Source organism: Leptidea sinapis, chromosome 30 (genome assembly GCF_905404315.1).
Source record: "Leptidea sinapis chromosome 30, ilLepSina1.1, whole genome shotgun sequence".
Classification (NCBI taxonomy): Eukaryota; Metazoa; Arthropoda; class Insecta; order Lepidoptera; family Pieridae; genus Leptidea; species Leptidea sinapis.
Window position 1 is genome coordinate 5,969,653 of NC_066294.1, and position 24,737 is coordinate 5,994,389.

Genomic DNA, 24,737 nt, shown 5'->3' on the forward strand with positions numbered 1-24,737 from the left:
AATATACAGATAAGCCGACACTTTATAACAAAATTCTATTACATGCGGTTGAAACCGCAAGGAGAAGCTAGTCTAGTAATAACCAAATGACGTACTTGTAGAACATATCTGTCCTGTTTCCTGATGACTGCTGACAGAGTGTTTACATCCCCGCCACTGAACTCCTGGACTAGCTCCAACGTATCTGTTAACGCATCGTTAAATTAATTTATGATAACATCCTCCATTCAATACATCTTAATTAATGTTCATATCAAAAGTAATGCTTCAAATCAAAGTAACATCTCGGGGTCACATCTCATTATGCCATTGCATGTCTTACGGCCATTTTCAATAACGTATCTCTAGTTACGGATACATTGCTGTCACTGTTTAATGACAAGATTTCATCTATCCATAGTAATGTCCAATATAGTTATAGTCCAATGTTTTATGTCGATAGGTTTTTGACATGTAAGTAAGCCTAAAAGGATAGATTTGTCTACATCTAGTAAGTTAAACTAAGGATAGATAAGTTATTGAAAACGGCCGTATGGGCATTCAAATAGAAACCCCGTGGGCGTGGCTTAACCGTGAGCTAATCTCTTTCAACCCTACACCGGATAAAAGAGATAGCAAGTACGCAAAACCGTCCAAAATCAATTAACATAAGTACTTTTTAAATTGTCGTTTATTTAATATTATCTTAAAGTAATAAATATTCTTGTATTTAGCTATTAATGTGAAACATACCGTCTCCGTATTGGTCCCCGCGATACAATGCCCAGTGGAAATCCCTTGAGCAGGGACTCACAGTGATGTAAACGACCGATTGTGTTGTCAAATTTGTATTTAATTGCAGGCTGTAAAAATAAATAAAATATTAAATTATAAGCAACTCAATTTATTGCCAGATGTTAAAGCAGGGATGCTCAAGCTTGAACTGCGGCGACCCAGTGCTCTGTGAACGGCTGGATCAGAGACATCGCGTAGGGAGTGTTCGGAAGAGCTGTTTCACCTGATTCCTGCCGCCGAATTCCACCTTCGCACGACACGCCACAAGTTGGGATATCATCCCCACCATCTGGATGCGTGGCGGTCCTCCACAGTGCGGTTTTCAAGGAGCTCTCTTCCACGTACTACAAAGCTGTGGAATGAGCTTCCTTGTGCGGTGTTTCCGGGACGATACGACATGGGTACCTTCAAAAAAAGCGCGTACACCTTCCTTAAAGGCCGGCATCGCTCCTCTGGTGTTGCAAGAGAATGTGGGCGGCGGTGATCACTTAACACCAGGTGCCCCTTCGCTCGTTTGTCCTCCATTTCCATAAAAAAAACTGCTGGCGATTTACCTCAAAATTACTCGACTAGGATCGATCTACTCTGAGAGCCTTCAAGTTTGTGTGATGAAGGATTGTCGTCTAGGTAGAGTGTCACGATGACATAGATATTAGTTTTGCGCACAATAATAATATTATGCATTTTCTTAGTCAAGGTAAGTGTATTTCTGCTCTAAAATGACAATGAAAAAACTCATAATTATTCAAAATTGCGAGTTTATTTGTTCTTACAAAAAAACGCGGTCTAGTGTCTAAAGTTCTTAACTTAACTAAAGAGTGACTTTGGATGTTGAATCTGTATGACACTGCATGTGCTGAGCATACTTTTCATAAGATGGTACGTAATTACTGATTTTAGTTACCTAAAATAAAATCCGTGAATAGTTCTATATCGGATTTTTTTCTCGAGATCAACTCAAAATACACTCGGTCGGTCAGGTCTGCGCAGCGGTCGATCGCAATCGAGCACCGTTTGAGCACCTCTGTGTTAAAGCATTAGCCTTGACTTTTCAATCTGTATTCAAAAATAAGTTCCGAGCTTGCTATCTCCAAATATTTTTCGCTTTCACACGACCTGATACGATATGAGTACCTTCCAAGAATCGCGTACACCTGAGAAATCTAAATAAGAAGGTACTAGAAGTGACAAAGACGTGTAGGCTTTGAATTTAGAACACCAGCGAGAAGGTAGTGATTTAGTATTTTTTGGAACGGAGAACGTGAAATGTATATACATTTCGATATATCTAACTGCAGCGGTAACTTTCATTAAGGTGTTATTCAAATTGCACAGCGCTACTAACCTACATTTTTATTCACCTAGAAGTTGCCTCTCTTTCTGTCGCGTGACTCTTACCTCTTCTGACGACATTGGGGTTGACTTTTTATCTAAAACTGTACCTACCTAGTATAAGGTTATCTTTTAAAAATACCTCAGTTTTTTCTATAATACAGATAGGTATGTAATGTGTGTTGAGAAATCTAACCAAGAAGGTACTAGAAGTGACAAAGACGTGTAGGCTTTGAATTTAGAACACCAGCGAGAAGGTAGTGATTTAGTATTTTGGAACGTAGAACGTGAAATGTATATTAATTTCGATATATCTAACTGCAGCGGTAACTCTTCCAGAAGCAGAGATCTTTATCAATCAAAATATAGCATTTCATCGGTAAATCTTTTATCCCTTTAATTTACCACGGGGAGTGTTCCGAAGAGCTGTTTTACCTGATTCCGCCGCTGAATTCCACCTTCGCATGACACGCCACAAATTAGGGTATCATCCCCACCATCTGGATGTGTGGCGGTCCTCAACAGTGCGGTCTTCATGAAGCTTTATCCCACGTACTACAAAGGTATGGAATGAGCTTCCTTGTGCGGTGTTTCCGGGACGATACGACACGGGTACCTTCAAAAAAAGCGCGTTCACCTTCTTCAAAGGCCAGCATCGCTCCTGTGATTCCTCTGGTGTTGCAAAAGAATGTGGGCGGTGGTGATCACTTAACACTAGGTGACCCGCACGCCCGTTTGTCCCCCTTTTCCATAAAAAAAACCCGTGACAAATGCCGTAGAAGACACACAGTGAAGTGACGTCTCTACGCAACGCCAAGTGATTTAGTCGTTCACAGAGAACTGGACCCCTGACAATTCAAGTAAGCGACTCAACGCTCCTTTTTGGGAACCTAGCCTTAGACCACTCGCCAATCTGACTTGAAAGCAGTAGTGGAAATTGATAATTCAACTTCACTACGCTGCGCGGCCGGCTGTAAATCGGCATGCGATAGATGGAAGAAATAATTTGAGACGATGTAGTTAAAGTTTCACTTTAACTAATGTAATTATCTATGTAACATCTAGTCTACCCTCAGTGCACCCCTATTTCCTCCCTTAATAATATATAAATCAAGATAATAAACTAAATCTGAAATCAAAAATCACATTTCTTACCCTTATACGGCCGTTCCCAATATTCAGTCTCTTACTTGAGATAAAAATCGTAACTATCGTTGACTTTCCTGTCCCAATGAACCTATCGGCGGTAGCTCACCTTATCCGTGCACGCCGTCTGGCAATGGGACGACGCTTACCAGCGATATAAAGTTTATATGGAAATTGCAATTCACGCGTCCCAATATAAGGCGATAAGAATGACTTATCGGGTATATTGGGACAGCTTAAGATTATTTACAGCTAATTACTGACAGTAGAATGTACTAATTTATCTCTATAGTATATTGGGAACGGCTGTTAATGTACTGTCTATCTCTTTTATTATATTTTATTATATTCTGTATTACAAATGGTTGCCTGAAAGAGATCACTATATATAAGGCCGCAATTTGCATCATATGATAGTATGATGTATGTTAGTATTTAGTTTATATTTTGTTAATGTGATGTCAAAAAAGTGTAATAAATAAATCTGCTTACTTTCTGCTTTCACCTTCACCGAGTCTATACAGCGTCTGGTTATCTGTCGGAAGCCACTCCATAGTTCGTGATATGGGCCTGGTCACTAGAACACTTGGAGCTGCTAAACCTACACCAGCAGCGTGGAGAGCAATAAGAGCTAGTCTTAACGACAGCGTGTTCAAGTTGCTGGAACAAGGAATATCAATTTAAGATGATGATTTATACATTAAGCTTCGGTTGCACAATGAGGCGAACTTTTGAATCTCTCAATGAAACCCGTTTATGTTAAATACGTTTTCGTTTTCTTCAAATTTTCAAAAAAATCAAAAAATCAAAATTCATAATTCAAATTTTCAATATTTCAAAATGTTTAAATTGTAAGTATGCCACTAAAATAGCATGCCATTTAAATGTTATTAATAATAATATAAGTAACCTATTTATTAAATAAATTTTTAAAACCCGATATATTTTACATTTATAATTATTATTACACAGCTCATTCTAAGCTAACTGAAATTGAGTAGCTTTGCTCTAATGCTATTTGTCATCCAAATAATCATTTTGTAGTATTATGTAGTATTTTATGCGTATTGAACTAGACTGAGTCAACCTACGTTAGGGTGAAGTCGGCTCGAGTAGACTAACACCCTTATTCATAATGGTCCGCTAACTTAAAACAGCCGCTAAGGAGTGCTGTTTCTCATTCTGACTTAGGTCAATAGAAGAAGACAGAGTGAGAATTAGCAATGCTTTAAGTTAGCAGACTATAATGAATAAGGGGGTAAAGATATAAATACATCATCGGATTTGGTACGGCCGAACTATCGGATGCGGTTGTGTGTCGGACCCTATTCGATGTTATCGCATGGTCAAAGAATATAATATATTAGTACAAGTTACGGAAGTCTCACTCTGCAAAGTTAATTAAAGAAATAGGGACTCTTGTTGTCATTCAATAAGGTGTAATTCAGATCACACAGCGCTACCAGCCTACATTTTTATTCACCTAGAAGTTGCCTCTCTTTCTATCGCGTGACTCGTACCTTTTCTGACGACATTAGGGTTGACTTTTTATCTAAAACTGTACCTTACCTAGTATAAGGTCATCTTATAAAAATACCTCAGTTTTTTCTATAATATAAATAGGTATGTAATCGTTATTTTTAATCAATATTCTGTCGTTGTCAAACCTACATTAGTTGCAGATAGTAATGTTTGTGTTGGAAGGCCACGAAATAGTCAAACCTACTTAGTTTAAAGGAAATAAATAAGTAGCTATCATGAACGGTAATTTCATTATAATAATAATCATTTTAAATTAGATTATTTCAGTCTTTAGGAAGCTTAAAAAGATTTAATTTGGGTCGCTGTGGCCTTTAATATGCTTTGCTTTATTTATGTTTCTTCATTTTTAAAATATCGGTGGGAACTGTGAAGCAGGTGACAACAAAGCTCGCGCATGCGCACTGTTTGCTCGTGAGTCCCTGCTGCCTGGCCTACTCTACTGTGTACGTACTTACGATTTCGATACCTACACGGGGAGTGTGACAGGCCTGACATGGTCTATCGCACAAAATTATTATTTTTATTACCGTACGGACCGTACCGAGTAAGACCGCGGACCAATTGATACGAGGCGTCCACCGGACCGTCCGATGGTCCAACCGGACCAAATAAGACCGTGAGTTTTAAAAATTACTAGATTAGTCTAAGTATAAGACAATATAATATTTTTATAATATATTGTAAATGTTAATATTCATAAATATAAAATAATAATATAACTGTAACAAGTATTATTAATGATGAAATAAGTGTGAAGGTTTCATTTTTGTCCTATGGCCTTAAGCACACTTCGTTTCTTCGTGTCGCGCAGTAAAGCTACATTAATTGAATCACCCTACAAATCTTAGCGGATACTCCATAGGGAGTGCCGCTTGCGCCTCTCTCTCCCCAAGAGAAGGTCGCCTTCGATGAAGGCTTAAAGGGCACTTGCCCAAAGCCAATCTCAGGTGGTGTTAAGTGGGTAGGCACCAAGGTTTTACGTGAGTCCCACATAACCAACGCAGACTTCGGCTGCGTTGGTATGCATAAGCTTTCACCAACTTCCTCCCGTCGTTATCCTGGAGGGTAGCCCTTTCCCTTTGCTTGGGCACAAAAAAAATCACCATACAACTGATTCTCTAGACAGAGTAACATTTATAGATAAAATTGAATGATACACGCATAACCCTTTTTTTTATCGCGCAATCGGGTAACAACTCAAAATCTCATTGCTGACAACCCTATTCCGATTACTCGGGTAAGATCGCCAAACATCGATGACAAACATGCTCATTTGCACTCTTATACAAAAACACTGACCGAAGTCAATACACCTTAAAGCTTACACTCATCAGCAACCAATAACACGTGCCATTTTTTCATAAGGTTATTGCAACCGCGTAATACCATTCGGTTCAATATGCTCACATGACGAAATGACCATAAATCAGCACTCGCACCACAAGCTCTCATTGTTTTCTGCAAAAAGCTGCTCAAAGATTTCTCAAATAAAATAATTTAAGCAGAAATAACCCTAATAGCTTTAAACATACCAGTTATATTGGCGTGTTCATTTTTATTTAATCGTACGTCGCTGTGCCGCCGAACAAGAAATCTTGGAGTAGTTTTAAGTTGTAAATTTCATAATGATTTAGTGTTTTCATTTGTTTGCTGCGTACAGAGCTGTTGCTTGCGAGTACTTAATTTTAAGTTATAGGGATGTTGTAGGTGTTGTATAAGTAATTAAAGATTCAAAGCGCACAAGTTTCTTGAAATAATTTGAAGTTAAGTGTATAAATGGTTTGACAACCCGACAAGTAATTGTTAAGATACATATATCTTAAAATACAGATTGGGCTATTCAACTAGATACAGCACAACCTAAGAACAATAGCTTTTATATTACGGCAACTATTAGATGCTTGTGCGCGTGACATCTTGACACTCAATGGCGTCTTTCAAATTTTGTAACATACGCTTCGTGTTATTTTATATTGAAATAAATAAAATACAAAAAAAAATACTGATGATATGTGATCCCAGTGTCTTCCTTATTTCTTGTAGTATTATTTTTAGAAAGTTTTATTACGCAACCCGACATTTAGGTTCCAATTATTAGTAAAGTTTAACAGAACATGTGGCTCGTCAACGTTACATATTGTTCGAGTACGCCCACTTGGACGTAGTCAGAGATAATCTAAACTAAATCTGGATATGTACAATATGGAAGTAGTAGTAGTTGGCGCACTTTGCGACTAAGCCTGCGGTATCTAGTTGGAGCGCAGCGATGACCAATCCTTAATCTAAGACAAGGTCTCTGTCTATAAAATCGAAATCAGGTTGAGTTTGTTTTTATAGGAGCCATCAATGGACAAGTCCTGTTAATGCTGACAGGGCATAGAAGTATTTTAAATTGATTTATTTATTTTAGTTATTTTATTTTATTTACTTTTATTTTTACTTCCTTCTGTTTTAGTTCACTCAGTATTGAATACGATATCCGATGGTGATTTTAATAACTCGCCTCTCGCCTCCTCACAACTCAAGCACATCTCACCTATAACTATGTATGGATTTACAAACCTATCATGGATGACGCCGACTCAAAAAATTACAATAATCGTAACTAGAATTAGATTAATTAATTAGATTGTATAAAAATACGCAATTATTTTTATACTTTTTAGTGCATATTATATCTATTGTTTTGAAATAGTGTTTTTGAAGTCGGTTGTTTTTTTTTAATTATTTTATGATTTTTAGCAATTTACTATGTACTTCAGTACACTAACTAACAATTTGGCTAAATATGTGTAGATATACTAAATTTTTCAATGCAGCAATAAACGTAAGCGCTTCGCAATTTGATGACAGACAGTAAGTAATTCTGCCACAGATCGCACCCATACTGTAAGTCGCTAAGGAGTCCCATTGATCTTCACATTCGACTACGACAATAACTTGGCCTTGACTATGTTATGCTTGATGATTTAAATTTTCAGATACCATAAAGAAGAATCGGCCGAGTATCGTTAATTTACTCCTAAGAATTGAAGAGTTCCGTTACTTTGTCATGGATTCCGTAATCAGAACTTAATCAAACTATCACCACAATCTTTGAAGTATATCCTTTCCAATAGAAAAGAATCATGGAAATAGGTTGGCGCGATATTGAGTTAATCGTAAATTTATCATCCACATTGCTATATGTAGCAAATTTAAGACTTTTATGGTTTTCTCATGGATGCCAGTGTCAGATTTGGACAAAATTACCACACGGGAAGCATCAGCTTTCAAATAAAAAAAGAATCACCAAATTCTGCTCACTCAGTCGAAAGTTTGGTAGTTTTTTTGAGGTGACAAACATAAAAAAACATACCGACGAATTGAGAACCTCCTCCTTTTTTGAAGTCGATTAAAAAATGCCTCTCAAAGAATTTATCACTTCAATTTTACTGAAAGAGCTTATAGGTATGGTGGGCCTAAATTAGGATATAGACATAAATATTTATTGAGACTATATCATAATATACCCTTTTAACGGCACTATAAAATAGAAAAAAGTACTTTGTTATAATCCCTACTAATATTATAAATGTGAATGTAAGTTTGTTTGTTACGCTTTCACACCTAAACCACTGATCCGACTTTGATGAAATTCAATACAGAGATAGACTAGAGCTTGGAAAAGGACATAGGCTACCTTTAATTGCGAAAAAATAAATGGAAGAGTTGAAATAGGGGATGGAAGTTTGAATGTGAATTCGTAATTGTCGGAGATAAAACCATAAAATTTATATTTAGGTACTTATAAGTTGTAATTTATAAGCATTTGTTCGAGGATCTTTGAAAGTTTAAGCTACATGGGGATGAAATGGAATATTAAAGTGCGTAGGGAAATACTATTAAAGAGACTGTCCGCAATGACAAGGGATATCCGCTGTATCATAAAAGAGCGCCACTAGCAGTGGATAGAGGAGTTTGTAGGTAAGTATGTATTATTTGCAAAGTATCCTAAAAACTGAAAATGCTGCCCAAAGTAACTATTCCACGCGGACAAAGTCGCGGGTAAAAGCTAGCAGAATTGTTTATAAATTGGCAGATTTTCAAACATAACTAGTTCCAGATTTGACCAGCGTTGACAGACACACGCGTGGTGCCAGTTGCGAAAAATTCCAACAGCATTTATTTCTCTTTTCAGTGGAGACATTTTGACGTTCCAACTGTAACGTACCACCTGCTACTGTGCTTTCAAAATATATACAAACATTTACATTTATTGTATCTTTATATATTACTAGCTGACCCAGCAAACGTTGAATTGCCAGCATAGTATCATCATCAACTGTAGTTAATCTACCAACTACAGGTAGCTAAGATTAAGTCTGTTTTTTACTTCCTCAGAAGACGGATACAAAGATTCTAATTAGCTATTCATTTATGCTATTCTTTCAATTTGATTTCTGAACGACGGGGGACTCATCAAAGAAAAAAACAAAATTGTTTTTTTTTCCATTCCGAACATTTTCATATTTATTCAACTTTTAAACCTTCTCTGGATTTCCACAATTAATTTAAGACCAAAATTAGCCAAATCGAGTTTTAGCGAGACTAACGAACAGCAATTCATTTTTATGTATATAGATAATTCTTCAGTACGTGTGTTGAGAGTGAACTCCTCCTAAACGGCTGGACGGAGTTGAATGAATTTTTATGTGTGTGTTCAAGTGGATTCGAGGATGGTTTAGATTCACAATAATTGTACTACCTCCTAAACGGCTAGACCGATTTTGATGATATTTTTGGGTGTTCCAGTGAATTTGAGAATGGTTTAGATTCTCAATTTAGTCCGATACGGATCAGCCTAGCTATCCAACGCGGAAATGCTGACAGTATTCTTTGTACGCTTCCACGTAATGATAGTTTTAATTTTATGTAGTCATAGTATTGTAAATATAGTTATAAGATTTGTTTTCTTTAAATAAATTTATCAATTCAGTCCATATATCATTCTCCTGCCCATGTGTATGTTAGTGAACTCCTCCTATACGGCTGGTACCGATTTTTGTTCAGGACAACGTCTGTAGGGTCCACTAGTATAAGTATACATAATCGTATCATTTGAAAAATGTGTAACCGATAAATCTTGATACTTATTCGATGTCACCTATCACTATTTATTATAAAACATAGTCGTCCGCCGCGTCTCTCTGTCTGTTTGTTCGCGATAAACTATAAAACTACTACACCAATCTTCATCCTGTTTGCCCCAATGGATAGCGTGGTTCTTCAGGTAGGTTTTACTATATCATTTGTTAAAATTTTATGTATATTTTTGTACACCTTAAAGATATTTGTTGGAGGTGTCAGAAAAAATATGCCGTCAAGGAGCTTACAACGAAAACGCTGTCTAAGCCCTTTGAGATATAACAAAATAATGTATGGAGGAATTGTGCATCTTATGCTGTGTTGCCGACCAGTGTTGCCGAGTCACTTCTTTTGTAAATGTTAAGGAATGTAAACAAAATTTCAAATTCAGTGTTGTTAGCCCAGCAGAAATAATTAAAACTTTCAGATCCTTAGAAATGAAAAAAACTGCTGATATATGGGGCATATCTGTAAAAATAATAAGTTCTGTTATTGACGTCATAGCACCATATCTAGCACTAGTTTTTAATAGCTGTATTGAACATGGCGTGTTTCCTGACCTTCTGAAGTATAGTAAAATTACACCAATATTTAAATCGGGACTCACTTCTGACCCAAATAACTATCGCCCTGTTTCGGTGCTGCCGACCCTTAGTAAAATTTTTGAAAAAACTATTTTAAGTCAAATGCTTACTCACTTTAACACTTATAAGTTACTTCATATAAAACAATTTGGCTTTACTAGGGGACGCTCGACTACGGATGCAGGTGTTGAACTCATTAGGAATATTTTTGAGGCCTGGGAGGAATCACAGAATGCACTTGGTATCTTCTGTGATTTATCTAAGGCTTTTGATTGAGTTCAACATTCAACGCTGGTCAGGAAGCTATGCCACTATGGTATAAGAGGATCTGCACTGGATCTTTTGATCTCATATTTAAATAGTAGGATTCAGAGAGGCAGGAGATCTCCTGGGACTCCTCTCGGTATGGGGGTACCACAAGGGTCTATTCTTGGACCCTTCCTCTTCCTAATTTATATAAATGATCTACCTAACCTTGTAGAAAAAAAACACAAGGTGGTATTGTTTGCGGATAACACTTCACTTATATTCAAAGTGAAACGAAGCCAAGTTTTATATGACGAAGTAAACAATGCTCTATCTGACATCGTGTACTGGTTTAGCGCCAATAACTTATTGTTAAATAATCATAAAACCAAATATATTAAATTCACCGCGCCAAATGTCAAAAATGTAGATGCGAATATTTTATTAAATGGAGAGGTGGTAAAACCAGTGGAATCTGCTGTATTTCTTGGCATTACTCTTGATTCCAAATTGCAGTGGGGCCCCCATATTGAAGGATTGGCGAATAGGCTTAGTTCTGCAGCATATGCGGTTAAGAAAATCAGACGGTTAACTGACATAGATACGGCGAGATTAGTATACTTTAGTTATTTTCATAGTATTATGTCCTATGGTATATTGTTATGGGGCAGTGCGGCCGATATTAATACTATCTTTGTGCTGCAGAAGAGGGCTATTCGCGCGACTTATAACCTAGGTCTTAAAGAAACATTAAGAGAAAAATTTAAAGAAATAAACTTTTTGACTGAACTTGACAATACATTTTTGATAATGTTTTGTATGTTCATAAGCACATTGAGGAATTTTCTAGAAACTGTGACATTCATAATGTTAACACGAGGAACAAACATAAACTCGTTATGCCTACTACTCGGTTGGGTCGAGTTAGTAAGTCTTTTGTTGGGCGATGTATATGCTTCTACAATATGATCCCAGAAAATGTACAAAACAAATGTGTTACGAAATTTAAAAGAATTGTTAAAAAAAGATTGTGTGGGAAAGGTTATTATAGCATAAACGATTTTCTTAATGATTTCTGAATTTCACGGACTGGGATTAAAGTGAACACCCTCAGGCTCTTTAATTATTAATGTTTATTGTACGATATTACATTGTAATCCATATTTTATATAAAAAAAAAGCCCGCTGAGTTTCTTGCGCCCATTCTTCTCAGGTCTGAGGCAGTCTCTTTTGAATGGGTGGTAGATTTTGACGTTCAATAAGTGATTATACATCGTATTTTGAATAAAAATATTTGAATTTGAATTTGAATATACTGGCCTACAGAGAAGTCAAGACAAGTTAACTCAGTTGGAAGAGCACTAGCACGGAACGCGAGAGGTCGTGGGTTCGAGTCCCGCATCGTTCATAAAATTTTGTTTTCAAATTTTATTTGTGTATTAATCCCATAAGTGTAACTACAACTTGTGTAACTTTAAAAACATAACAAATTGTTTAGATTTACAAGAGCGACATCTCAAGTCAATTTCCTAATATGCAAATATTGGGGTTGAGCAGGTTATCAACTGTAAAGTAGATCCTGTAGATGAAGCCACAACCTGAGAGTTGAACAAGACGTACAAGATTTATCAACGATTCGTTACTCGAAAGGTTGGCTCAGTGGTCTTCCACTCGCGCTCGCAGGGAACGTGAGAGGTCACAGTTTCCCGCATCGTTAAAAAAATTTGTTTTCAAATTTAATTTGTGTAATTAATCACAGAAGTGAGTGTTATCGCTTTAAAAAAATAACAAATTGATTAAAATATAACTACTTCGAAGTCTTTGGTCATAAATATAGTATATATATAATATATATAAATGTATACACTTCTACAATAAAGTCCCAGCCACTGTTCAGGCATTGTCTATAAATAAATTTAAATGTTTTATAAAAAAATGGCTCTGTCGTAAATCCTATTACTCCACTGCTGAATATCTAAATGATCGGACAGCCTGGGACTAGATTGTGATTATTTTATAGCAACTGTACAATATTGTATATTTTTATTGATAAGAGCGCAAAAAAAAAGAATGCTGGGAGAGTTTCTTGCGCCGCTTCTTCTCTCTCAGAGCGCCATTTGTTTCCGAAGCGGTAGTAGTATCTAGTAGTATAAGAAATGACATCAAAAAGAAATCTAAAGGAATCAATTTTGAGAAAATAAATGCCTTTTATGCCTTTTATGCCTTTTATATATATATATATATATATATATATATATATATATATACGTATATATATATATATATATATATATATATATACGTACTTACCGTAGGTAAAAAAAATATCGCAGTAATCTGAGAGAGTGCGTGGTATATGATAAGATTACGTACATTAATGTGCGTAAGTAAAATTGTTCATGTAAATCAATTTCTGTTTTATTTTTCATAGGATAAAAAAAAGAAACAGGTTTTTAGTTCGTCTGAATTTTTTTCTTGTGTGTAGATAAGTTACTGAATTAACAAAACTTTTCTGCCTATTAAGTTTGAAATATTAAGTAAAAGTGAAACCTTCTTTAGGCGTGGGTATTACTTTATAGTTATTGAATGAGACTGAGTCGTCACGCTGTCCGGTATTCTAGTTAAATAATAAAATATAATTTAAATATTAACATTCATATTATAATATGTTATGTCTGCTTAACATATAAATAATATTTATGTTTAAGGCAACAGTAGGATTTCAAAGGTGACGTCACAATATATTTTACGAAAAGTCTAACGTTTTGAGATATTTTCGCAAATAAATTAAGGGTTTTAAAATTTTCAAGTAAGAATTCACAGATTGTTAATATCACTTTTTAAACATCAAAATTTAACACTTATAGGCCGACTGTTTATCTGAGTCCTCGCCTGCGGGGTACAGGGGCGCGGGGGTATGACGACAAAGGGGACCGAGACAGGTGCGGGCGGCAGCGGTCGGACTATAGATTAAGGATTGGTGTCCGCTGTGCTACAACTAGATACCGTAGGCGTAGTCACAAAGTGCGGCAACTAATACTACGCCCAAGTAGGCTCACTCGAGTCAGTCTAGCTTGAGCACAGCGAATACCAATCCTTAATCTACGATCTAACATCTAACATCTATTCGAAAATAATAACATGCCTCAGATTAAGCCTATGATTAATGCCAGTGGAAGGGACCACCTTCATTCCGAAGGTGTTGCATTATTGAGAAAGTCTATATATGTTATTGTATATACCGTTTTTATTATTAAAAATAGATTGGTAAATACTGATGATTGGTAATGACTGTGAGAAGAAAAAGATCAATGCTCTTGAGATGTGGTGCTGGAGAAGAATGTTCGGTATAACGTGGACGGAATTCCGTACCAATGAGTCCATTCTTCAGGAGCTCGGCATCAAACAGAGACTGTCTACTACCGTACAAGCTCGCATTCTGACTTTCTTCGGGCAAGTATCGCGACGTGGAAGCGACTCCATAGAACGCTTAATAGTGCAGGGTAAAGTCGAGGGCACTAGACCACGAGGCAGGTCCCCGATGAGGTGGACGGACCAAGTGAGGCAAGCTGTCGACGGTACTCTGCATGAATGCACGAGAAGAGCGGCAGTTCGCGACGAGTGGCGTCGCATTGTGAAACAGGCCACTCTCTAACCTCGACGTGACGACCACGATCACTCTGACAAGAGTTTAACGCCGATGAAGAAATACTGATATAAAATGTTTTTTTTTTTATAATAATAAGGAGCGAGACGAGCAGAAGGTTCGGCTGATGGTAATAAATACGTCCTGCCCATTACAATGCAGTGCCACTCAGGATTCTTGAAAAACCCATAAATTCTGAGTGGCACTACAACTGCGCTCGTTACCTTGATATATATATATCTATATACCAAAGATATTAAGTTTCATTTGACCAGTAATTTTACTAGCTACGGCGCCCTTCAGACCCCATTTGCCGTATCACCGCTCTTCGAGAACACTTCCCTTAAAGCCTCGCCTAGTATCGGAATACTGGGTCTCGAAATCTCGAGCAATTGCCAATTCCGTGGCCATCTGGAGGGCAAAGCCAAACTGGCTTCAAAGACACTGGGCGTCATAAATAGAGCACGGCAATACTTCAAGCCGGCCCACATTCTAGCGCTCTACAAAGCGCAGGTCCGACCTCACATGGAGTATTGCTGTCATCTCTGGTCTGGCGCACCCCAGTATCAGCTCGATCCATTTGACCGCGTGCAACGCAGAGCAGCTCGAATTGTCGGGGACCCAGTACTCTGTGAACGGCTGGATCACTTGGCGTTGCGTAGAGACGTCGCTTCATTGTGTGTCTTCTACCGCATTTATCACGGGGAGTGTTCCGAAGAGCTGTTCAACTTGATTCCTGCCGCCAAATTTCACCTTCGCACGACACGCCACAAGTTACGATATCATCCCCACCATCTGGATGTGTGGCGGTCCTCCACAGTGCGGTTTTCAAGGAGCTTTCTTCCTCGTATCACGAAGCTGTGGAATGAGCTTCCTTGTGCGGTGTTTCCGGGACGATACGACATGGGTACCTTCAAGAAAAGCGCGTACACCTTCCTTAAAGGCCGGCAACGCTCTTGTGATTCCTCTGGTGTTGCAGGAGAGTGTGGGCGGCGGTGATCACTTAACACCAGGTGACCCGTACGCTCGTTTGTCCTCCTATTCCATAAAAAAAAAAAATGTTACATGTTAAAATACATGTTCTGCAACAACATTACTGTTTCACGGCAGAAATAGGCGCCGTATCTAGCCAGAATCCTGTATAAAGGTTCCAGTATTACAATTATTGAAACAGATTTACAATCTCCACTAGATTCGATGAATCACTAAATTTATTGAAAGACGCATGTCACTGCGAATGTCGTAAATATTTTGTAGCGTTGGTGATTTCTAATTTTACATTATTTATCGGTGAAACGTAGATCTCGACAAATTTCTATGAAATAATATTGTGTTATCAAGTCCTTAGTTTTTTATAAGGTGTGCTTGGTAATGGATGATACTGTAAACTTTTAATTCAAGAAAGTATTAATATTATTATAATTCATTATATCATAATAATATATTCATTAAGTATATCATATATAAGATGCTTTAATTCATTTAAGAAACATTCAAATTTGTAATAGAATTTTTTACTTTAAACTAAATTAATGAATTAACTTGTAATAGTCTTACGCTCATATTTATCATTTTGTTGTAATTTTGTTTTTGAAAATAAGGGACGAGACGAGCAGGACGTTCAGCTCATGGTAATTGATACGCCCTGCCCGTTACACTGCACTATCGCTCAGGATTCAGGATGGAAATATTGGGGTTGAGCAGGTTATCAACTGTAAAGTATATCCTCTAGATGAAGCCATGAGAGTTGAACAAAGACATATCGAGATTTATGAACTTTACGTCACTCGAACGGATGGCTCAGTGGAAGAGCGCTCGCACAGAATGAGAGACGTCGCGGGTTCGAGTCCCGCAACGTTCATAAATTTAATTAGTATAATCAATCCCAGAAGTGAGGTTATCACTTTAAAAAATAACAAATTGTCCATATGTTCGTTTATTCATCTCTATAAAATCGGCATCGATCTCGTAATTCCACTTCACTTTAATTCGAGATGCTTAAAAAAAATCAATTTTTGGTTTATTTTATTCAGACATGCCAGTGTGAATATACCCTTACGGCCACAGAGTAACAAAAGTGAAACTATAAATAAACAGTCTGCCGGCCCGTCTGTCTGCAATGTCTTCTGTTTTGATGTATTTTGCTTTACACACGGATTTGGAGACGTCTGCGTATTTATAACTTCAAGGATTAACACGCTTCGATTCAAGTACATTCGTAAGTGACTTGTACTTTTGTTACGTTCGAGCATATCCGTGTATTATAATTAACGGCTTTTCACAATATACTATCTACAGATAGAGATAAATTACTACCTTCTTCTGTCAGTAATTTGCTGTCAATAATCTGAAGCTGTCCCAGTATACCCGATAAGTCATTCTTATCTTCTTCGAGTTTCTTGCGCCCATTCTTCTCAGGTCTGAGTCTCTTTTGAATGGGTGGTAGTTTTTGACGTTCAATAAGTGATTTTAAATCCTATTTGGAATAAAAATATTTGAGTTTGAATATCGCCTTATATTGGGACGCGAGAATTGCAATTTCCATACAATCTTCTATCGCTGGTAAGCTATACGTCGTCCCATTGATAGTCAGCGTGTACGGATAAGGTGAGTTACCGTCGATAAGTTTATTGGGACAGAAAAGTCAGCGATAGTAACGATTGTTATCTCAAGTAAGAGATAGACTGAATATTGGAACGGCCGTTTATCAACACAATGCATCCATTAAACGATAATTTATATTTATTCAAATAATTCTTTTATAACATTTTATGAAATAGCTTATATCATTTCAAGAGGACTCATATATTGGATGTAGCACCTAAGAAACTAAATTTGTTATGTATATTACAGCCATTGTAAATTACTATATTTGATCAGAAAGAGTGGCTGTTGAGTTTCTTATATGTTCTTCTCACGAGCTCAACTTCTTACGAACATATGGTAAACTCAGTAAATTAAAAGTAATATTTGTAGTGACGATTCAAAAGAGCTTTGTTTTGAGCCTAATTGAATAAAGTTCATTTGAATTTGATTTTTTTTATGAAAACAAGGGATAATACACATTCCAATGCAGTGCCGCTCAGGATTGTTGCAAAAACCTGATTGTTGCAAAAACCTGAAAATGCAATTCTGAGCGACACTACAATTGCGCTCGTCACCTTGAGACATAAGATGTTAAGTCTCATTTGCCCATTAATTTCACTAGCTGCCGCGCCCTGCAGACCGAAACAAAGCTGTAATGTTTATACATTACTGCTTCACGGAGAAATAGGCGCCATTGTGGTACCCATTTGACGACTTGTATAGCCGAGTGGTTAGCGATCCTACCTACTAAGCTAGAGGTCCCGGGTTCGAATCCCGGTAGGTGCAAGCATTTATATGATGAATATGGATGTTTGTTTCCGAGTCATGGATGTTTAAATGTATTTATGTATGTTTATATAAATTTATGTATGTTTAAGTAAGTATATTATATTAAATATATCATTGTCTTGTAACCCATAACACAGGCTATATATGCTTAACTTGGGGCAAGATGATTTTTGTAAAAAGTGTGTCAATAATATTATTATTATTATTATCTAGCCGGCTTCCTGTGCAAAGGAGCCTCCCACTTTGACAATGCTCACAATATTCAACTTAATATAATTACAAGTAGCAAAATATAGCGATGCATGATAGTACTAAGAAATCAGGGAGCATTTCCGCATAACATAGCTAGGCTGATCAGTTGACCGAAATAGCCGCATGTGATTTCCGGCAGTTCTATTGATACTCGTTGATAGCACTTGGTATAATCTCAGCACACCAGGATTCCATAGACTTAGTCTCTCAAAAAAAAAATGGCGCAAACGTATAAGCCTTTTAAACGTAAAAAAAAATATTGAATTAGGCGTTACTCTGCGGAAACCCATAATTACACAAATGATTTAAGTTTTAATTCCGCCAATGTTTGTTTTTAAAACAATTCGACACGTGCTTCGCTTCTACACGAGGCATCCTCAGGACGTGTTGTCTCACCAAAATCTGGCACGAGACTGTCAACAGTCTAAAAATCTACAGAAAACTTAATTCATTTGTATATTTAAACGTATTTTACCAGTGGGAGGCTCCTATGCACAGGTTGCCGGCTAGATTATGGGTACCTCAACGGCGCCTATTTCTGCCGTGAAGCAGTAATGTGCAAGCGTTAATGTGTTTCGGTCTGAAGGGCGCCGTAGCTAGTGAAATTACTGGGCAAATGAGACTTAACATCTTACATTGTCTCAAGGTGACGACCGCAATTATTATAGTGCTGCACAGAGTTATTGGGTTCTTCAAGAATCCTGGACGGCACTGCTTTGTAATGGGCACGGCGTATTAATTACCATCAGCTGAACGTCCTGCACGTCTAGTCCTTTATTTTCATAAAAAAAGACAATGCTGACGATATTCAACTTGATATAATTATAAGTAGCTCTGTAATCTCAGCACCTGGATTCTTACCCCCTTATTCATAATAGTCTGCTAACATAAAGCATTGCTAATTCTCACTCTGTCTTCTTCTATTGACCTAAGTCAGAATGAGAAAAAACACTCCTAAGCGGCTGTTTAAAGTTAGCAGACCATTATGAATAAGGGAGTTGGTGTCTCGACAAAAAAGGGGGAACCATATAAGCCTACATATATGTACATATATACCTACATGTATATATAAGCCTTACTGTGACTGGAATAGTTGTGCTATTTGTCGACATCAAATTCAAATATTTTTATTTAAAATAGGATTCAAATATTGTTACTATGGATTAAACTTTTAGCTTAGCTAATCGAAACACAATAATGCTTGCACTTGCATAACGACAGAAAGCACCGAAGCATCGGGTAAAAAAATTAACCCACCAGATATATCATGGAAGCCAATAAAATAGTTCTTAGAATTTTTGTATGTATGTCTATGCGTTTGTGCACGCTATTCTCAGAGAGTGCTAAATCGGTTGAATGCGGTTTTCACTGTTTCAATTGAATTTGAAAACAAAATATATAAACGATGCGGGACTCAAACCCGCGACCTCTCGCGTTCCGTGCGAGCATTCTTCCACTGAGACTTTTGTTTACAAAGTTAATTTGTGTAATTAATCCCAAATGTGTGGGTTAACACTTTAAAAAAAATAACAAATAGTTTTGGTGTAATATAGTTTAGATTTTCGCTTCTTTCCAAATTCTAAAAGAAATCCATTTCAAGGATTAGATTGTCATTTCGATTGTTTATTGCTTGTACGGAATAAACGAGCGAAGTCGCGGGATGAAGCTGTACTCAATATATTCCTACGTTGTTAGAAAACACTTTTCAAGTAAACGAACAAAAACTAATTTATATTTTACTCATGAATCAAATTCATTATTTCGAAAAAATGTTTACTTGTAGCGTATAATACACGTTAATGATATGCAAGAGACAAACAAAAAAAAGTGTGTGTGTCAGCTCCGACGCACGACTGGAGTTTACTCCTCAAGAACGATTGTCTTTGAACAGGTACTAAACAAAATCAAGTCCAATGGAGTCGGTTACAAACAGACATACAGCAGAAGCTAATAAAAGCGTATTAATTACAAAATCAAATAAATCATTAACGCTCAAAATTTGTCAGGAAATGCCCAAACACAACTCCTGTTAAAAGCGGAACTCAAAAATCCAATTTTAAGAAGTCTATCAAGGAAGTTACTTTTTGGCACGCCCTAATAGGTATATTATACTACATGCGTCAGCTACCACGCAGTATACTGTGTATGCTGGCTACACACAAGTATATAATATAAACACAGACACACAACTGAAAAGTAAAAGGTGCGCGAGAAATGATGCGCACCAAAAACGTTACTATCCCATTTGATGAGTAGGTTTTACTCTCCATATTTTTCTCATACCTGGCGCCTTATATCAAAATCGATTCTTAAGGAGTAAACTCCAAAAAAAAACTGCGTAATATTATTTCTATACGTCACAAAGTGATCCCGACTCAGGCATTTGGTGACGTCGCGATCTCAGTTTCGTTCTCAACAATATTGTGTTAAATATTTTTTTGTCACTAAACCTGAAGACGTGATTATTGAAGCATTTTTGGAATTAGCATTAAGGCGATGGATGTTAAAGATATTCGTGTGTTTTGACACATGCTGGCAATAGGGCTGCCACTCGTAAATATCTACATATATACTAATCTCATTTCTTTTTATGCCAGTAGGTGACTCCCATCTTCTATAGAAAAGTAATAAACTGCACTTCAGCTAAATGCGGTTATGGATACGCTCTCTCACCAACAACCTACCCAAAACCCGGTGGACAAATGTTTTAGGCAATGGACAGTCGAAAAAGCGATTCCTGCACTATCGCCCAATTTGACACGTCGACTTATTAGCCTAAATAGACATGACATCCGAATCATGGTCGGCACCCTAACGGATCACACATCACTAAACAAGCACCTATTTACAATCGGCTTAAGTCCTAAGTGCAGGGGCTATCTAGCCGCAAATGAAGCGAATGTTCTGGAAGCAGCTGAGCTGGTTGGAATCTCTGGCCAACACTGCACGCAAAATGAACCCAACTTAGCGGTCTAATTGCGTGAACAGGACCCCTTACCTTACAAATACATATAAAGTAAACCAATCAATTTTATGGCAAATTTGAGCAGTAGGAATATTAAGAAAATTATCTTGAAATGTGCATTCAACTCTGAAACGTAAGATGGTAAGTCTTAATAGGCCAGTTATTTCACTAGCAACAACGTCTTTCAAATCAAAATAAATAGTGCTCGACAACATATTTCCCCTTATGGCACCGCTGTAAATAGATCTTTTATTACAATTTATGTAACAAGCAATCATATCAGATAATTCCATTAAAATCGGTCCAGCCGAAAACGGCCCTATAAATCGTCCATATGGAAAGTATATTTATACACTCGTAATTTTCATGTATTTAAATTATGCTCTATCTTAATTATTGCCTATTAAAAGGGTATCAGAAACTGTATTGGATTTATTATGAAAAATATACATATTATTTACACATAATTCATTCACACACTTACATACACACTCACGATTACACATACACACACTTTTTGACCTTTCGCTTCTTATTGGTAACCATAGAATGTGAATTGGTTGCCTACAGGACATTCTATGCCTAGTGAAGGGACCAAATACTATTTTTTTATTACGAAATAATAATAATAAATTCTTTATTTCGACTAACAAAGGATCATAATGTGTTAGTAACAAAATACCTTAAAACCTAGTGTTAGTACAAGATATCTTAAAATCTAAACCTTCCTAATCTAGGACTGGACCGACTTGTCAGTACATGTAGTACACAGCAGTGGTTCAGGTACTGACTATCGAACTTGTGAGAAAATAATGTGTCTGTTTAAATAATTGTAAAAGTTGTTATTTGCTATGTTAGCTATTATCCAATTGTTAGAAGCTTAATGATTGGTTATATTTGGATTGTAACATAGGCATTTCTTTATTGTATTAATGCTATAGTTTTTGTGTTCAATTTGATGACTTTTTTTTATTTGCTGTAATTTGATACAAGTGACAGCCCTACAGAAGGTGTGAACGTAAGCTACAGGATGTTGTGATTTGTGATCCCTTAATTAATATTAGTACAGTTTATTGAATCGGATTCTTCGCTGTTATTGTTATACGAACATATGGTACTCAAATTAAAAGTAATAGTGGTGAAGATTTAACGGGTTCCGTATGAGAATAATAATATGGTATCTCTTTATGTACTTATGTCTCCAGAACGAAAGTTATCTATGATACAATATTTTTCCTTATCGATTGTTTTTTTTTTAATGAAATTAAGGGACGAGACGAGCAGGACGTTCAGCTGATCGTAATTGATACGCCCTACCCATTACAATGCAGAGTCGCTCAGAATTCTTGAAAATCCCAAAAATTCTGAGGAATATAATTGCGCTCGTCACCTTGAAACATAAGATGTTAAGTCTCATTTGCCCAGTAATTTCACTGGCTACGGGGCCCTTGAGATCGAAATACAGTAATGTTTACTCATTACTGCTTCACGGCAGAAATAGGCGCCGTTGCCGCACCTATAACCTAGCCGGCTTCCTGTACAAAGGAGCCTCCCACGAGTAATTAGTATAAAATCCTCACTTTTACCATTAATGGAGCCTTGTATTTTGGTCTTCAAAACAGGAAATCTCTTAGAAGAAAATCCTGCGGAACAGTAGCGGGGACTAACTTCATCGGGTGAATATTCAGGACAACCTCCAAGATGATAGAAATGCGGTTCTCTCACGACCTGACCAGGGTACGATAGGCTGTAGCAGGTAGTAATAGAAGTGTCAAAATAGAATTAAATTCGTTATTTTACCGTCTTTTCCTTACAAAAAGGTATGTGGGTCTATCATAGTGAACGATATCCCTACTAATATTATAAATGTGAATGTAGGTTTGTTTGTTACTCTTTCACGCCTAAACCACCGAACCGATTTTGATAAAATTTATTACACAGAAACACAGATGTAAGAGATAAAAGGCTTGGCGCGGTTCAAATAAGGGGTGGAAGTTTGTATGAAAGTTCGTCATTATCGAAGATAACACCATGAAAATTTGTATTTAGGCAAATGATAAGAAATAAACAAATATTGTTCGAGCGTTTTTAAATTTAGACTTGTGTGGGGATCGAAAAGGGGCATGAAAGTTCCATAGTTGGTAGCTTAGCTTGTAGTGTATTGTTTGCAAAGTGAGTATATTAAAAAATAAAAAATACTGGCCAAAGTAACTATTGTACGCGCACGAAGTATTTACATAATTAAACCAATGATTACTACCACAATATACTTATAACATACTTGTAGTTATGTACTATTTATATTTTCATAGTAAACAATCATTTTGAATAATAACGTAGCAATCGCTCCGTACGTGCTTTTAAACGATTCTGTGAAACAAACTTGCAATGTTTCGTAAATCAATCCGACGCTAAAAGCTATTTGGTGTGAATAATCTGAGCGCAATAAACTTAAACCACGATGTAGGACTTTGTACAACATTTGTGATGTATGTAAAGCAGTTTTTTAACTTAAGGCTGGGGACCGAGCCAACGGCCTTGAGGAGTCGAGCTAGATTACCTCTCTCGCACATGATTGCCTTTTTAATTTAGATTAAGAAGCATTTTTCATTTATTACAAACATAATACAATTTTCTTTACAAAAATAACAAAACTATTTCATGTTAAATAGTATTGGTAAACAGTTTACTCAGTTTTTATCTAGATTGAATGATTAGCATGGCTCTAACTAGGAGATTAGTGGTACTTTGGTGATTTTTTTTCGCAATGTCTATTATAGATAAAAATTTAAAGAAAAAATGAATTTTCTTCTCATATTCTGTAGACATTCAATTATTTATTGTAAAAATAAAAGCTTTATATAAATCGTTACAGAATGGTTTCAATTATGCGCTATTTCGGTGATTACTCAATTCTCGGGATGGCGGCCATAAGTTTGCTGTTCTAGCAAAAAATTGTTATATCTTTTAGACATATTATATTGTTTAGCCAGTACAGGTTGCCTGGAAGAAATCGCTGCTTAGCGATAAGGCCGCCTATTGCTTGTTATGTATTCTTGATTTATTTTGTGGTGTGCAATAAAGACATATTTCATTTCATATTGGTATTCGTATTGTTTTATTAAATTTTTATTTAAATTTATTGAAAATGAAGAATCCTGAGCGGCGCTCCTTTGAAATGGCAGGACCATAGATTTAAAATATACTAGCGTACATACTAACAAAGCGTGCCAGAGAGAAGAACATCTCTAACGAATAAACATACACACAGAAAGATAGAAAAGCGAATTTATTTTGACTGTAACCGATTTTGATTGACAAGTCGTAAACAGTCAGCCACTCTTGACATTAGCTGCATAATATGTTCAATATTAAAACACTGGCTAACGCACACATTGTGTGTCTTCTACCGCATTTATTACGGGAAGCGTTCCGAAGAACTGTTTCACCTGACTCCTGCCGCCGAATGCCACCTACGAACGACAAGCAAAAAATAAGGATATCATCCCCACCATCTGGATGTGTGGCGGTCCTCCACAGTACGGTTTTCAAGAAGCTTTCTTCCAATTACTACACAGCTGTGGAATGAGCTTCCTTGTGCGGTGTTTCCGGGACGATACGACATGGGTACCTTCAAAATGCGCACACTTTTCTTTAAATCCGACAACGTGTTAATCCGACAAGTGCTGTATATCAGCTTGGTTATAGACAGTCTCTCAAAGAACAATTTAAAGAAATAAATATTATG

At 36.7% G+C, this 24,737-nt stretch overlaps 1 protein-coding gene across 1 annotated transcript in view; it reads right to left on the bottom strand.

Annotated features, from left to right (window-relative positions):
- LOC126973870 (protein NDNF-like) overlaps window positions 1-24,737 on the bottom strand; it is a 78,822-nt gene that overhangs the window by 32,739 nt on the left and 21,346 nt on the right. Inside the window, exons 2-4 of the mRNA XM_050821224.1 lie at window positions 3,745-3,912; window positions 733-842; window positions 96-184 (exon numbers count right to left, since the gene is read on the bottom strand). Coding sequence (XP_050677181.1) covers window positions 96-184; window positions 733-842; window positions 3,745-3,912 — 367 coding nt within the window. The remainder of the gene's footprint in view (window positions 1-95; window positions 185-732; window positions 843-3,744; window positions 3,913-24,737) is intronic.